Below are 13,626 nucleotides of genomic sequence, written 5' to 3'. Positions count from 1 at the left end.
TTTCTCATTTTTTCCTTCTCCAACCAACGGGGAAACTTTTCTGCTTGGCAAAGGAATTGTTTCCGTCGTGAATAAACCACTCGGTATAATTCACTCCGTTCATACAAAAAGGAAGCACATACATTTGGTCTGTGTTGGCCATGACTTCTGGGAATAGCAACAGAAAAGAGCAGCAGCAGCTGCACCAGCAGGAAAAACATTGCTGCATTTCTCACGAATTTCTGAAAGCAGCAAGCAAAAATCCTGAAAAAATAGCAGCCATTCTCGCGGCATCATCCGATGGTGATCAGCGCCTGATTCCGGCAAAATTGATCAACAGTGGCAGCTCTGTCTCCTCTAGTCCACCGGTGTACGAAGGAGACCAATGTTTCACTTTCGCTGACGTGTTAAAGTCTGTTGATTACCTCAGCTCACGCCTCCGCAGCATTCTTGATAGTGCGTTTTTTGAATTTCTTTTCCTTTTCCTCTAAAATTTGTCTAGTGTAATCAATCAACAATTGTTAGATGTAATTTTGAATGTTGCAGGTAACGGTAACCATGACGAGCAGAGCATACCTGAGTATAAGAATGTGTATAGGCCAAAGATATTGGGAATATATATGCCACCTTCCTTGGAGTACATAATCTCTGTACTTTCAATTTTGAGGTGCGGAGAAGCTTTTTTGCCGCTTGATCCTTCATGGCCAAAAGATAGAATATTATCAATTGTTTCTTCTTCGGCTGCTGATGTTGTTATTACTTCTGAATCATCATTTAGTAAAGGTGGTTTTAGTGAGCTTCATGAGTGGAATTGGCTTGTCGAATGCGGTTGTTGTCCTGTCTTATCTTTTTCTTTGGAGGAAAGTTTCGAAGAGTTTGTTGGTCCATTGCACTTAGCTTGGCCTTGTGAAAAAGAGAAAAGAAGATTGTTCTGTTATTTAATGTACACTTCTGGATCAACTGGAAAGCCTAAAGGCGTGTGTGGCACAGAAGAAGGTAAGCATTTTATTGTTGCTACAGTGTAGAAAAAGAATGAGCTGAAAATATTTTTATACGAAATGCTAAAATTTCCTTTGAGTTAATTCATGACGTAGTTCGTGTTTTTGAGGACTCCTTAATGTAATATTCTATTCAAAATTATACCTTTCCCTCTAATTACAACAACAAAATTTAAAAGCAGGAAGAAAAAAAAAAAAAAAAAGGGCCTTTGATTACACTTTGTACTTTCATAAAGTAAGCAAATCTCTAGGCAATTCTTCATTTTTCATCAATTGCACATTTGCACCTGTCTATTCCCTGAGTTCTTCTTTATATGCAACATTGTTTGATGATACAATTTTTTTTCCCCACTTAAGGTCTATTGAATCGCTTCCTGTGGATGCAAGAATTGTACCCCTTGGATGGAGAGGAAATGTTATTGTTCAAAACATCAATAAGTTTTATTGACCACCTGCAAGAATTTCTTGGTGCTATGCTTGGTATGTGTACACTGGTTATCCCTCCTTTCAATCAGCTGAGAAAGGATCCATTTTCTGTTGTCAACTTTTTACAGGTACACTTGCTTATTGTGATTGGTTTTAGCTTCCTTGCAGACTCTTGAATTTACTGTACTTCAGATTCCAGATTATAAAGTTGATTAAAGTTTGTTTCTTTTTAATATGATTAAAATACGGGCCTTATGTTGGATTTTGCATTTTGTTTTATGATCAAAGTTTCTGCTTTGAATAACTTATATGAGCTCAAGGTTCATTCTAGCTGTGTATTTGACTTTTGTTGTTTTCATTCTTGGAAGGATAAGTGATTTGGCTTTCACTATTGGTATCTATATTCTTTATGCAGTTGATGATGTTTGCACTTAGTAATGGATATGTCAACTATTCCTGTAGGGCTACCATATAAATAGGCTTATTGCTGTTCCTTCACTAATGCGAGCTATCCTTCCTGCTTTGCAAAGTCTATCCAAAATGAAGATTCAGGACTCATTGAAATTGCTAGTGCTAAGTGGTGAAGTGTTTCCTTTATCCTTGTGGGATTTGCTTTCGAATTTACTGCCCAGGACCTCTATTTTGAATTTGTATGGGAGTACAGAGGTTAGATGTTTGAAATGTCTCTTTAAATTTTTTTGTGGTCAGATGCCAAGTATAATATTTACTGTTTGTTTCAGACGATAGGAATAAAGGAAATTTACAATTGTTTTGTCTTGCTTCATTATTATTCTCATCTTCATAGCTGCTTTTTGGAAATCCATGTTTGTCATGGATATTTTACATTGAATCCTGGACTAAAGTTAATGTTTTTCTGTGCTACTTACAGCAGTATATGTGCAACATTTATTAGCTTCTTGTTTTGATTATTTTTGTTTTTATACTTTAAATTTCCCTTTGCTTTTCTTTCATCCTATAATGCTAATATGTACTACTTAAATCATTAGTACCAATACTGCCATTATTATGCCAATGGCTTGGATAAGAGTTTATCAATCATGTTGTTATGTGGTTTCCTGTGTAGTTAGGTACTTACAGTTACTGACTGTATTCCTTGTTCTTATCCCTGCAATTTGCATCTCTCTCTCTTTTATAAATCATCTCTCCTATCTGAAAAAATACCTCAACTTTTTGAATTAAGGTATCTGGTGACTGTACATATTTTGATTGCAAGAGATTGCCAGCGATTTTGGAGACAGAGGCACTAACAAGTGTTCCAATTGGTGTACCTATTTCTAACTGTGATGTATTACTCATTGGTGAAACTGATACACCTATCCAGGGAGAGATATGTGTTGGTGGTCTATGTGTTTGTAGCGGTTACTCTTCCAAGTCTGCAATTATGCCATTTGACAGTGTAAAAATGCATAAGAACTTCGTCTGTAACTGTTTGGTGGATGACTGTGGCAGTCAAGTATATTATAGAACTGGTGACTTTGCACAACGGCTTCAATGTGGTGATTTGGTGTTCTTGGGGAGAACTGATCGCAGTATAAAAGTTAACGGGCAACGTATAGCCTTAGAAGAGATTGAAGATACACTCAGGGGACATCCTGATGTTGTTGATGCTGCGGTGATTTCTTTTGATGGTCCAGATAAGCTTTTGCTCCTTAAAGCTTTTTTGTTATTAAAAGATAAAGATAAAAGTGGTGATTCAGTCAGATCTTCAATCAGAAGTTGGATGGTTGGCAAGGTTCCTTTAGTCATGATTCCTAATCACTTTGTATTCACAGAATTATTGCCTATCTCTTCCAGTGGAAAAGTTGATTATGCCTTGTTGGAAACTTCAGCATTTTCGACCACCCATGTCCAAGATAAGACTGGCAACACTAAGATCAGTCATCACTTGCATAGCATAAAAAAGGTTTTCCCTGCACTTATGATTTTTAATCTTTTCACACATCTATGCTTCCTTCAGATAGGCACTGAGTTAATTGAACAAAGAACACTTGCTATTTTCTTTCTATCTAACCATTTACTCCATTGAGCAAGTGAAATAACATGGCCATGTCTTTTGACAGGCATTTTCTGACGCTTTAATGGTTGAAGATGTTTCGGGTGATGATGATTTCTTCATGATGGGTGGTAGTTCTATTACAGCCGCACAGGTTTCTTATAATCTAGGAATTGATATGAGATTGCTTTATAACTTTCCAACTGCATCTAAACTTTACAATGCTCTCCTAGATAATGAATCCTACTACAAAGATGTCAGAACGGATACTAGTTGGAAATCAAATTTGGAAGCACATAGTTCAAATTTGTCTCCTCCTGTTTATTCAGCAATTCCTAATCTTAGTCATATATCACAGAAGCGGCTACTGAACAACATTGATCTAGAGAGTGACCATAATGATGCAGTACCCAAGCGCTTTAAGGTCGATTTGAACAAACATATTTCTTCAGGATGTGTTAGTCTCAATGATGCATATCCTTGGTCTTCTTTGGCACCAATCTCTTGTTCATTCAGCCGTTGCAACAAGGTTATGTATGAAGGGGAGTGCGGGATGAGAAATACCCACCAATTATCCATGTCAGCAGAAGTTATGAGAAAAAGAAAATGCTTTTTGATACAGGAATTGTGGAAGGTTCACATGGAGTCTTGTGTAGATGCATCACCTCTAGTTGTGTTTAAAGACCAAAATGTCTATTTATTTATTGGATCTCATGCACATAAATTTATCTGCATAAATGCTAAATGGTAAGATCCTTTTCTGGTTCATGACAGAGAAATGCTAATTATAAGTATTATTTTTATCAGCTGATTATCATTATAATCACCATTTTTGAAATATCATGTTGTAACACTTGAAATAACAATGACATGAAGACCACTGGATGAACTCCTTTTAGGGCCTTTTTAACTGGCTTAAGAGCAGCCATAGATAGGATACCTGAGAGTGGGTTTAGAGTATAAGAGAATCAACTTGCACCAAAAGAAGGAAATGAAGAAAAGTGTCTAGGTTCTTCCAGAAGTTTGGTGCAGGTCCAGAATCTTACCATGAACACTACTTGAGAAATTGGAGACTTTTTTGTGTTCTAGATCAAAAGTTATTATGGAACCGAAGTCAAAATTTGTAGGCGTGGCATGCTGGCTTTCTTTAGTGTGCTTGACTGGAGCAAAATGCTAGATGGCTGATGGGGTTTCCTTGTTCTGTTTTGATTCCTATTTATTATATTACTCCCTTCTATAAAAAAGGGTGACCCAGTGCATGAAGCATCTTTTTTGCATGTTATTCGAAATGAAATTATGAACTTTATATCATTAGTACACTAGCATTAATTATTCATCTTCTAACTCTGGTATACTACGGCATGCTTTGGTTTAGTGGTTCTGTCTTGTGGGAAGTCAAGCTCCATGGAAGAATTGAATGTTCAGCAGCAATTGTCGCTGATTTTTCTCAGGTTTGCTCCATACTTTGCATAATTCATCATGTTTCCATTTTGAGTGGTAAGGGCTTTGAATATTTTTCTATATGCTAACAGATTGTTGTTGGATGTTACAAAGGGAAACTATATTTTATTGACTTTCTCAATGGCAATATTTGTTGGACTTTTCAAACAGGTGCTGAGGTATGATCATAAAATGGCAAAATCTGTAGTTTTACTTGTTTAGGAGGCCACTTCATCGAATCCTTTATCATTTTATATTTACTAATTATCAGTTTTCATTTCCGTTTACTGTTTGTGATCTAGAACTGTGAAACAAATAAAGAAAATCAATTGTATGAAATTTTAATTTTATCAACATAGTGATTCAAGCAAAATAGTCCCTGTAAATATTTATTTAATCGCTTCAAAATAAATCATAACCCTTATAATAAAGCAAAATGCCTGAAATAATTATTTTTTTTAAGTTTTCCTAAAATTAGTAGTCCTAAAACCTCTACATGCCGAACCCACAATCATTTTGTGCAGGCTTTCGGCAAAACTGTTATGGAGCTTTTAAATATGGTAAGCATTGTTTTTAAAAAGGAAGATTTGATGGGAAAATTGCTGGTCATAGAATCTTCTTATAGCTTTTGTCTTCTTATGCATTTCCAAGTTCAAATGATGTCAGTAGAAATGTATGCATATAGCTTGATTTTATTAAAATGTATGGGCTTATCTTTGGAAGTTCTTAGCTGAATGTTACCGTTTTTGTTTTTCCTTTTTCCCCTTTTTTTCTGTTCCTCTCTCTCTCTCTCTCTCTCTCTCTTATGTGCATGGACATTGCCACAAGTGGCTGCTTGCATTAGTGAACTATGCAAGGCTCCTGAGGATACATTGAATTATTCTCTGAGATGTTCTTCCATTCTATAACGGGGATGTAAGGTTGTGTTAATTGATTCTGGTCATCTGATTTATCAAATTCTTGTGGTAATAGCCCTGGGATGGTGGCATATCAGTGTCTGATTATGATAATAAAGTTGTTGCATCTTTGTTTTTGGTTGAGCTGAGATGCTGGAAGAGTATGCAAGTATGTGCGTGTGTTGGCTTGTATAATTGGAAGAACTAGAGGGAGACGTCCTTCATTCATTTGCAGCTTTCTTTTTAATGCTTTGCACTTATTTTAGAAGTTCATCTCTGATATATGTTGATGTTGATTTTTTATTTGTCAATGAAGGTGAAGTGCCAGCCTTTGGTGGACATGCACAGACAATTAATCTGGTACTATATTTTTCCACTCATCATGCCTCTGTTGGCTGAGCTTATTGATATTGCTTTCTGTTGCTTTTGGGTTGAATATAGATACTGAATATTCTTTCTGCGTAGTGGCTGAACAAGAGGACTAGGTAGATTTCTTTCCAAGCACTTAATGACACTTGAATATGAAATCAATCATTTCTATTTATCAGAATTCCTCCTTCCATTTGGATGGTAGAAGGAGAATTAGAGGGAAGTAAGTAGAATAGGGCAAGAAAAGAGAACAGTGAAGTAGCAGGAGGGTAGAAAACCCTAAAATTATATCAAACGTAAATAATATCTCCTTTCTATTTGGGTTGCACATCTGGTGCCTTTTCTTAGCTTTTCATTAGTTAGAAAAAAAAAAGGAATCAGAAAATAGAAAGAGAGTGAAAAGGAAAAACAGGTAAGATAATCTCTCCAAATTGTAATTTTCATCAAACTGCCAATTGTTCCACAGCATAATATGAGCTTTGTATAGGCTTTGTTTCTAGGTCTGGATGTAATGTTCCTGAGGTAATATAGCAAACTGCAGAATTACATACAATTACCCAAAGTACTCAATAGAAGTAAACCAAAATAGCATATAAATTTTTTTGTCCTAAATAAAAAAAAAGATAAAAAGAATGTAATATAATATCCTTCAAATTGATCAATAAAATAAATTAAAATGCTGGCAATATCTTCTTCAAGTTTCACTTCTTTTCTCTGGGTGAAGAATTTATTGCAGCAGTTCCATAGAAAGTCCAGGCACAGTTATGCCTCTTATTTTCTCACTAGGTCAAGAACTCTTAAACTAGCAGAAGGACCTCTTGATTTGTCACCTTGTATCATGAATGAGGCCTCCAATTTCTTTGATGGTGCCTCATTGACTAAAAGCCTTTGAATTCCTCATCTTTCTCATATAAGTCCCATATATGGAATAAGGTTAACAGAGATACAGAGAACTGTAATACTGCTCTTTATATGTTGCTGGCTTTGTCGCCTAACATTGGTTGCACTATGTACAATTCGTATTAAAAGATTTTTCATGGAAAATGTTCTACAAATTGTAACAAGTTATTTGTCTTGCCTGAAACATCTACAGGTGTGGCTCACATGATCACTATTTATATGCTCTTGATTACAAAAACCATTGCTGTACATATAAGACCTCATGTGGTGGAAGTGTATTTGGGTCACCTGCTATTGATGAGGTGAATATTTACATTTAGCTTTTTTAACTGATATGCCTATTTACTTTTGTTTGTGGGACAGCATGATTTGTCTGCATCCAGTGACTTTTCTTTTCTTTTTTTTTTTTTTTCATTTTGACTGTACAAATGGATTGTGTTTTTATATTTTTAATCAGTCAACATTTTATGATATTGTCAATTCTTGCATCTTTTTTTAGCATGGCATTTTTCTTATATATTCCTATGTCTTGCACCCATTTCCTTAGATAGATGCTATGGAAATCTTTATTTATTTTTTCTTTTGCTGGATTTTCAGCCCATTTGATGTTTTGTGTTTTTGAATGTATCCTTATGGTTTATATTTTTATTATTTGGCCTTAATAGTATCAAAGCAGGAAAGTTAAAGGTAATTCATTGTGTTGGATTTATGACTTCTATCCATCCATATGTTTCTTTCATTCTTTTGGGGAAGGTATGGAACCCATGATCCCGAGCTGTATCTATATGCAGGTGTACTGGTTTAGTAATTTAGCTTAACACAGTTGATTATCTCAATCCGTGTATTAATAGAAAATACTGTTGTTACTTGTATTGTCAGAATACAGTAAATCCAATGTGGAAATTACTGAATCATCTTTACTTTATCATCTGATTTAATATTTAATTATTTTATGTTAGGTGCATGACACTCTTTTTGTGGCTTCTACAAGTGGTCGTGTGACAGCTGTATCAATAAAGGTGATTTTGCTAATATTGCTGCAACTATATTATCCCATTATCTTCATTACGAGGTGCCCAAGCCTAAATAGTGAATTTTTGTTTTTTGTCAATTGCCTGTAATAAAGGATGTGTATATAGAGGAAGTATTTCAGGTTTGGGTGTTTTGGATTGGCTATAAATGGGATTTTAATTGTGGCTTTTGACAGTCTGTGATTTCAGAACTATAAAAGGTTCTAGAATCCCCTTTCAATTATTACATTGGAATTTATGCATGACAAGTACTATTGGCAAGAAATTATTAACAAGACTACTAGAAAAGCAACAAGGAAAAAAGTAGTAAAACTCATTCCTTAAGCTTCAATCTTACAAATCAAAAGAAAAGAAGTGAAAGGAGAATAAAAACTAACAATCACTGTTTCAAACCATCCTTTACTACCCCCTTGCTGACCATTATTGTGTCTAATCTGTCACCAATATCATTGCTGTCATTGTGACTATATTTCATTGTGTCCAATCAGTTTCCAAATTAGAAGTTTATATACTTGTTTCCTGTGTACCATTTAAATACATCTTATCCATTTTATGGTTATTGAGCCAAGCTCATTAGCTCTTGGTTGAAATAATATGAGCTCAAATGTGCTCCATTGTTAACAAACAAGCTGAAATTGAGCCCGTTTGTTGCTTTTTCATGTTTAATGGTAAATGAAATTTAGTTACCAAGCAAAAGTACCTTTTTGGTTGTAAGTTAAATTTTGAGTATTTACTTTTGATATAGTTTTAAGGTGAGCCTGAGTATGGGTATAAGGCTTAAACCAAGGAGATAGCCTCCTTGCAAATGCAAGGGTTAGGTTACACATCTCTGACTGCCCTCGCCCAATGCACCTTGCATTTCAAGGGATGTTTTTTTTTTTTTTTTTTTTTTTTTTTGGGGGGGGGGGGGGGGGGGCATGCTTTAGCGCAATGGGATAGCCTTTTTATTTTAGATACTCCTAAGGCGCTATATTTACTTGGCATAATTGTACAAATGCAGGCTTTGCCATTTTATACTTTATGGCGGCATGAGCTAGAGGTGCCAGTATTTGGGTCACTTTCAGTTGGTTCTCCACATGGATATGGTATACATATTGTTCATTTGAATACTTTCCTTTGCGGTTCAATTATCTTGTCATAAGTCATCATTATGCCCTTTCCTTTTTGGTGCAGTGATTTGTTGTTTAGTGGATGGAAACATTGTTGTATTGGATTCAGAAGGATCTATCATTTGGCGGGTATGAATTTATACCATTGCATTTTATCCAAATTTATTTTCATATTGTTATCACATTTTTTCCTCAGTCCATTATGATGAGACATCTTAGAAGTTCCATATAAATTCTTTCCTTAAACTAGATGAATGAGAAAAAGAAAAAGAAGTTTGCCATATTAAGTAACATTTATCCATGAATAGTCCAGGCAGAGAAAGGATATTTATTTGTTGTCCTCCTGGAACTGTCGAAATTTGTGTTACTTAAACTCAGATATGATGTAGATCATGAACTCAGGGTATACTTGAATCAACTGTTTTCTTCAAGTTTCAAGGTCATGTTTAACCCCTATTGATCACTTCAGTTCATGTTATCCTGCATCTGCCAGATGTTCCCTTCATTTGTTGCCCCTTGAGCTTATAAGAAGAGAGGTGTTTTTTTTTTTGTGTTTTGTTGGGGGGGGGGGGGGGGGAAGGGTGAGGGATTTTCTGGCACATACTCATGAATGAGGCAAGCATTTGTAATGTTGTGAACAATAATTGTTTCAGTCTCCTTTTCCTGACCAAAATAGTAGTGTTTATTGTTATATAGCCTTTCTTTGTTCGTGATTCTGGAACAACTTTGGACACATTTTTTTCAATATCATTTTCTTCTTCAGTGTAGAACAGGTGGTCCTGTATTTGCGGGAGCCTGCACGTCTTATGCGCTTCCTTCTCAGGTGAATCATTTTATCTTGTTTTAACTATGATTTTTATATTTCTGCATGAAGTTATCCTTTTATCTTTTGTTCTCTTTCACCCAAAGGAAACTTTTATTTATGGGAAAAGTGCAGAAATAAATGAATGGTTTCTACCAGTAACCTTTTTATCTGAAATTAAGTTAAAAATTACTGTTAGTGGGAAGTACAAATTTGGGGTTCCAATGATTTTCTGAAGGGAAATTGAGATTTTCCTTTATTGATGGAGAGTTTTTAATGAGCATTCCGGTTCTAGGGATTTGAACTTTTGACTGTAGAATTGAGTTTGAGTTTGGAGTTTCATGTTCTGGTTCTGAATTTCAGATTGTGAGGTTTTTTTCGAGCTTTTGGTGTGCATATTTTAATATACTTGTGAAATTTGGGAAGTCAAAAGGCTAAAAATGGGCCAGAGGGAGATGATTGCTAGGAAATAAAAGCAGAATAGAGCAGGAGAATCAGATAACTTACCCTAGGCAGCATGGCCGTAGATAAGGTTTTCAAGCTGTTGAGCTTTCATACTTCTCACTACACGGAAAAGGAATTTTGTGATCTTATAGTGAACTGAAACACTAAAATATCATATAGAAAAGCCTTCAAAAGAAATGAAAGAAATAAAAAAATTTCAATGAGCTCCTAATTGATCAAGCTAAAGAATAAATGGATGTCTTAACTCTTCAACTTCAAAAATAGCTTGAAAAATGGTTGCTTGTCCTACTGTGGAACCGTTACATTGTGCTCTTTTAGCGAAATGTGAAAATTGGAAGCAGAAAATGTAACTAAAGGATGCCTAAAATACTGTGGGAATCTATTTTTTTTCTCTATTGTAAACTATAGAGAGCTCTTGACTGGTATAGATTCAGAAGCTTAGCCTTGACCCTCTGGAGAGTAAATCTCTAGTTATGATATGGTGCTGTGCCACTTTCATTTTAAAAAGCACTATGGTTTTACAATTCCTCTTAAAATGGACAATTAATTTTACTGCCATAAATGTTGGATGATTCAATTGTTATAATCTGGTCACTCCAGGAACATCAGTTGTTATGTATGATCCATTCTAGATGTAACATGCTTTCTTTTTGCTTTAATTATTTAAATATATTTAAGAATGAATGCTTCTGGGAATATTCAATCATCAATTGATACTTAGTGATTTCTAGGATCTGCAAATCCAGTTCTAATTTACCCGAGACAATGGCCCAGGAGAAGTATTAAGGAGTCTTGAGAACAACAATCCTGCTTGAATTACCCGTATATGAAACTTTTTCCATGTATTGATATTTGAAGTATGCCTACTGTAATATCCACTTAACCTTGAATTTCTCTGATTCTGAAGACAGTTCAGCAGAATTCAACTGCAACAATTGCGCAATTCTTTTGGTTCTCCTGCCAATGAAGTTAGCTTAACCTCATAGTTTTAAGTATAAATTTGCAGCTTGTTTTCTATATCCTGTAACATTAATTTGTGACTTCCCTCCCCTTCACATGTGAATTTGAAACAATCATAGGGTGTAAAATGGATGGGTTGCTGATTCAAATATCCCCTTGTCTCCTTTTTTTTTTGTACAGGTGTTGGTATGTTCAAGAAGTGGAAGTATATATTCATTTGAACTGGTAAGGTTTAATTTTGTACCAATATGTATGCCAGGTTTTGTCTTTATGTTTTGCTGAAATCGTTGACAATCAATATATATTTATGTTATATGGTTCCCATGGTATTTATGGGTTTCTAGCTATGATATGGGACCATGGCATTTTTATAAAAAACAGATGGACCATCTGCGGCATCTAAGCTGATGTGTATATTAAATCACAACCTGAAGTATTTGTCCATGTCCTTTTACAACTCAGAACTAAGCAATGTTGGTCTTTCCTGGAATCTGAATTACAAAAAAAAAGTAGATTTTGGAGGAAATTGATGAAAAACTGAAAGAAGTTGGGATGCTTTTTACTTTTTTCCATTACTGTTGGGGCTTTGTGTTAACAAAACAATTGCTTGTTGCTCTCTAATTGGTCTTATGTCTTGTGTATCAGAAGAAAAAAATATCTTAGAAATGAGTCCCTTTCATGATCTGATAAGGAAATGGGATTCATGTTTTCAAATTCTGTGCTAACTAAAATTCTTCTTTTTTTCTTTTGTTCATTATCCTTTTTGTTAATTCTGGTATTTATGATTTACATCATTAATTTTGCGTATATTATATTCAAAGCAATTACCAGCCTTGAAATATTGTATGGAAATTTCATACTGTTTTTACCTATTCACTTTACTTTCATTGCACATCCTTGATTCCCGAGGTTCATTTCAGGAAAAAGGAGATCTACTTTGGGAGTACAATATTGGAGATTCAATAACTGCATCTGCTTACGTTGATGAACACTTGCAGCTGGTATCAGGTGCCTCCCTTGTGTCAGACAGGCAAGGAAACCACAGAAAGCTTTAAGAAATTTTGAATATGTGTACATCATCTAACATCTGTTCATGACATCTACAGGTTGATTTGTGTATGTGCAAGTTCTGGAACCATACATTTGCTTCGTATCAACTTGGATATAGCAGGCAAGGTGAATCAACCGAGCAAAAATGTAGTACATGAAATTGCTAAGTTGAAGCTCCCAGGAGATATATTCTCTTCACCGGTGATGATTGGCGGAAGGATTTTTGTCGGTTGTAGGGATGATTATGTGCACTGCATTGCACTTGAAAACCAGAGTTCCACATAAGAATGAAAGATGCGGTTATAGATAATTACCATTTACAGTCATATAATTACCATTTACTCTGGACATCTTGGCTGCTTAATATGGTAACGAAGAAGCTCAAAGCTGATGTGTTTTCTCTAATGTTGGGTGGCTCCACCAAGTACCATAAACTGATAGAGAGAGGTAAACTTTTATTGAATTATTTTTATTATATTGGAATAAAAAACAAAGGAATATTGTTTGGGATTCTCTTATAATGTAGTTAAAGTTGAAAAGTTTGATCACCACGGCAATAAGAGCAGCCTCAAAATTCTCAAGAGATCCTTACCAAAGGAGCATCCAATTCGTTAGCAGGGAAAATCTTCGAAAAAGTTCAGAAACACTTCCAGCAGAGTAATTGACCTTTTCTCTTTGCTGTATTTCAATTATAGACATGAGCAGGAAACGATAACATAAAACATTTGGCAGGCTATCGGACCTGACATGACTTGTTCGTTACCCTGGAAGAAAGGCCAGATATGTTTTTGCTGCAACTGGACTCAGTAGACATTTTGAAGGAAAACAAGCAAGTGATAACTTCTCTGTAAACCTCAAAGCAAGCAACAAAAAGAGGAAAGCAAGAGGGGGAAATGGGATTGGGAATTGGTGATGCTTGTTATTATACAACCTAACCATCAGTCATTTAACTATCTAGGCATAGTTTGGTGGCCACAACCTTTCAAGAGTGAGGAAAACGTTTTGAATTCAACTCCAACCTCCTCCAAAAATTTATGCCCTCAATGATCATTTATTAAAAATTAAATTAAATTTAAGATTAAATGATAATAAAATTATTTATTTATGTACAAATATTTAACTTCAATGAAGAATTTTTTTATAATTTAATAAAAATATTATACTATATATATATATATATATATATA

At 34.9% G+C, this 13,626-nt stretch overlaps 1 protein-coding gene across 5 annotated transcripts; it reads left to right on the top strand.

Annotated features, from left to right (window-relative positions):
• Positions 1–23: 23 nt before the first annotated feature.
• Positions 24–13,552, top strand: LOC105632507 (AMP-dependent synthetase and ligase family protein). Of its 5 annotated transcripts, XM_037636567.2 has the most exons (20): positions 24–435; positions 526–975; positions 1,335–1,531; positions 1,866–2,069; positions 2,605–3,327; positions 3,485–4,164; positions 4,793–4,868; positions 4,950–5,036; positions 5,382–5,417; positions 6,070–6,113; positions 7,216–7,324; positions 7,982–8,041; positions 9,054–9,138; positions 9,227–9,291; positions 9,926–9,985; positions 11,570–11,614; positions 12,310–12,419; positions 12,496–12,886; positions 12,966–13,096; positions 13,172–13,552. In XM_037636567.2, the coding sequence occupies exons 1-18, from the start codon at positions 141–143 to the stop codon at positions 12,722–12,724; spliced, it is 3,555 nt and encodes a 1,184-aa protein (XP_037492495.1). In that variant the 5' UTR covers positions 24–140; the 3' UTR covers positions 12,725–12,886; positions 12,966–13,096; positions 13,172–13,552. The 5 variants fall into 5 exon arrangements, with proteins under 5 accessions (XP_037492495.1, XP_037492497.1, XP_012070289.1 ...); XM_037636569.2 differs by lacking the exon at positions 1,866–2,069; XM_012214899.4 differs by lacking the exon at positions 5,382–5,417 and having other exon boundaries at positions 25–435.
• The last annotated feature ends 74 nt before the right edge of the window (positions 13,553–13,626 follow it).

The sequence above is a fragment of the Jatropha curcas genome, chromosome 2, assembly GCF_041381405.1.
Source record: "Jatropha curcas cultivar XTBG-Jc1 chromosome 2, XTBG_Jcur_1.0, whole genome shotgun sequence".
NCBI lineage: Eukaryota > Viridiplantae > Streptophyta > Magnoliopsida > Malpighiales > Euphorbiaceae > Jatropha > Jatropha curcas.
This window is presented reverse-complemented; position numbering and strand designations above follow the sequence as displayed.

Coding starts and splice junctions, on each gene's coding strand:
- LOC105632507 (XM_037636567.2), top strand. CDS start 141: ATGACTTCTGGGAATAGCAACAGAAAAGAGCAGCAGCAGCTGCACCAG. Junction 5,037..5,381: donor CTTTTCAAACAGGTGCTGAG/GTATGATCATAA, acceptor CATTTTGTGCAG/GCTTTCGGCAAAACTGTTAT. Junction 5,418..6,069: donor TTATGGAGCTTTTAAATATG/GTAAGCATTGTT, acceptor TTGTCAATGAAG/GTGAAGTGCCAGCCTTTGGT.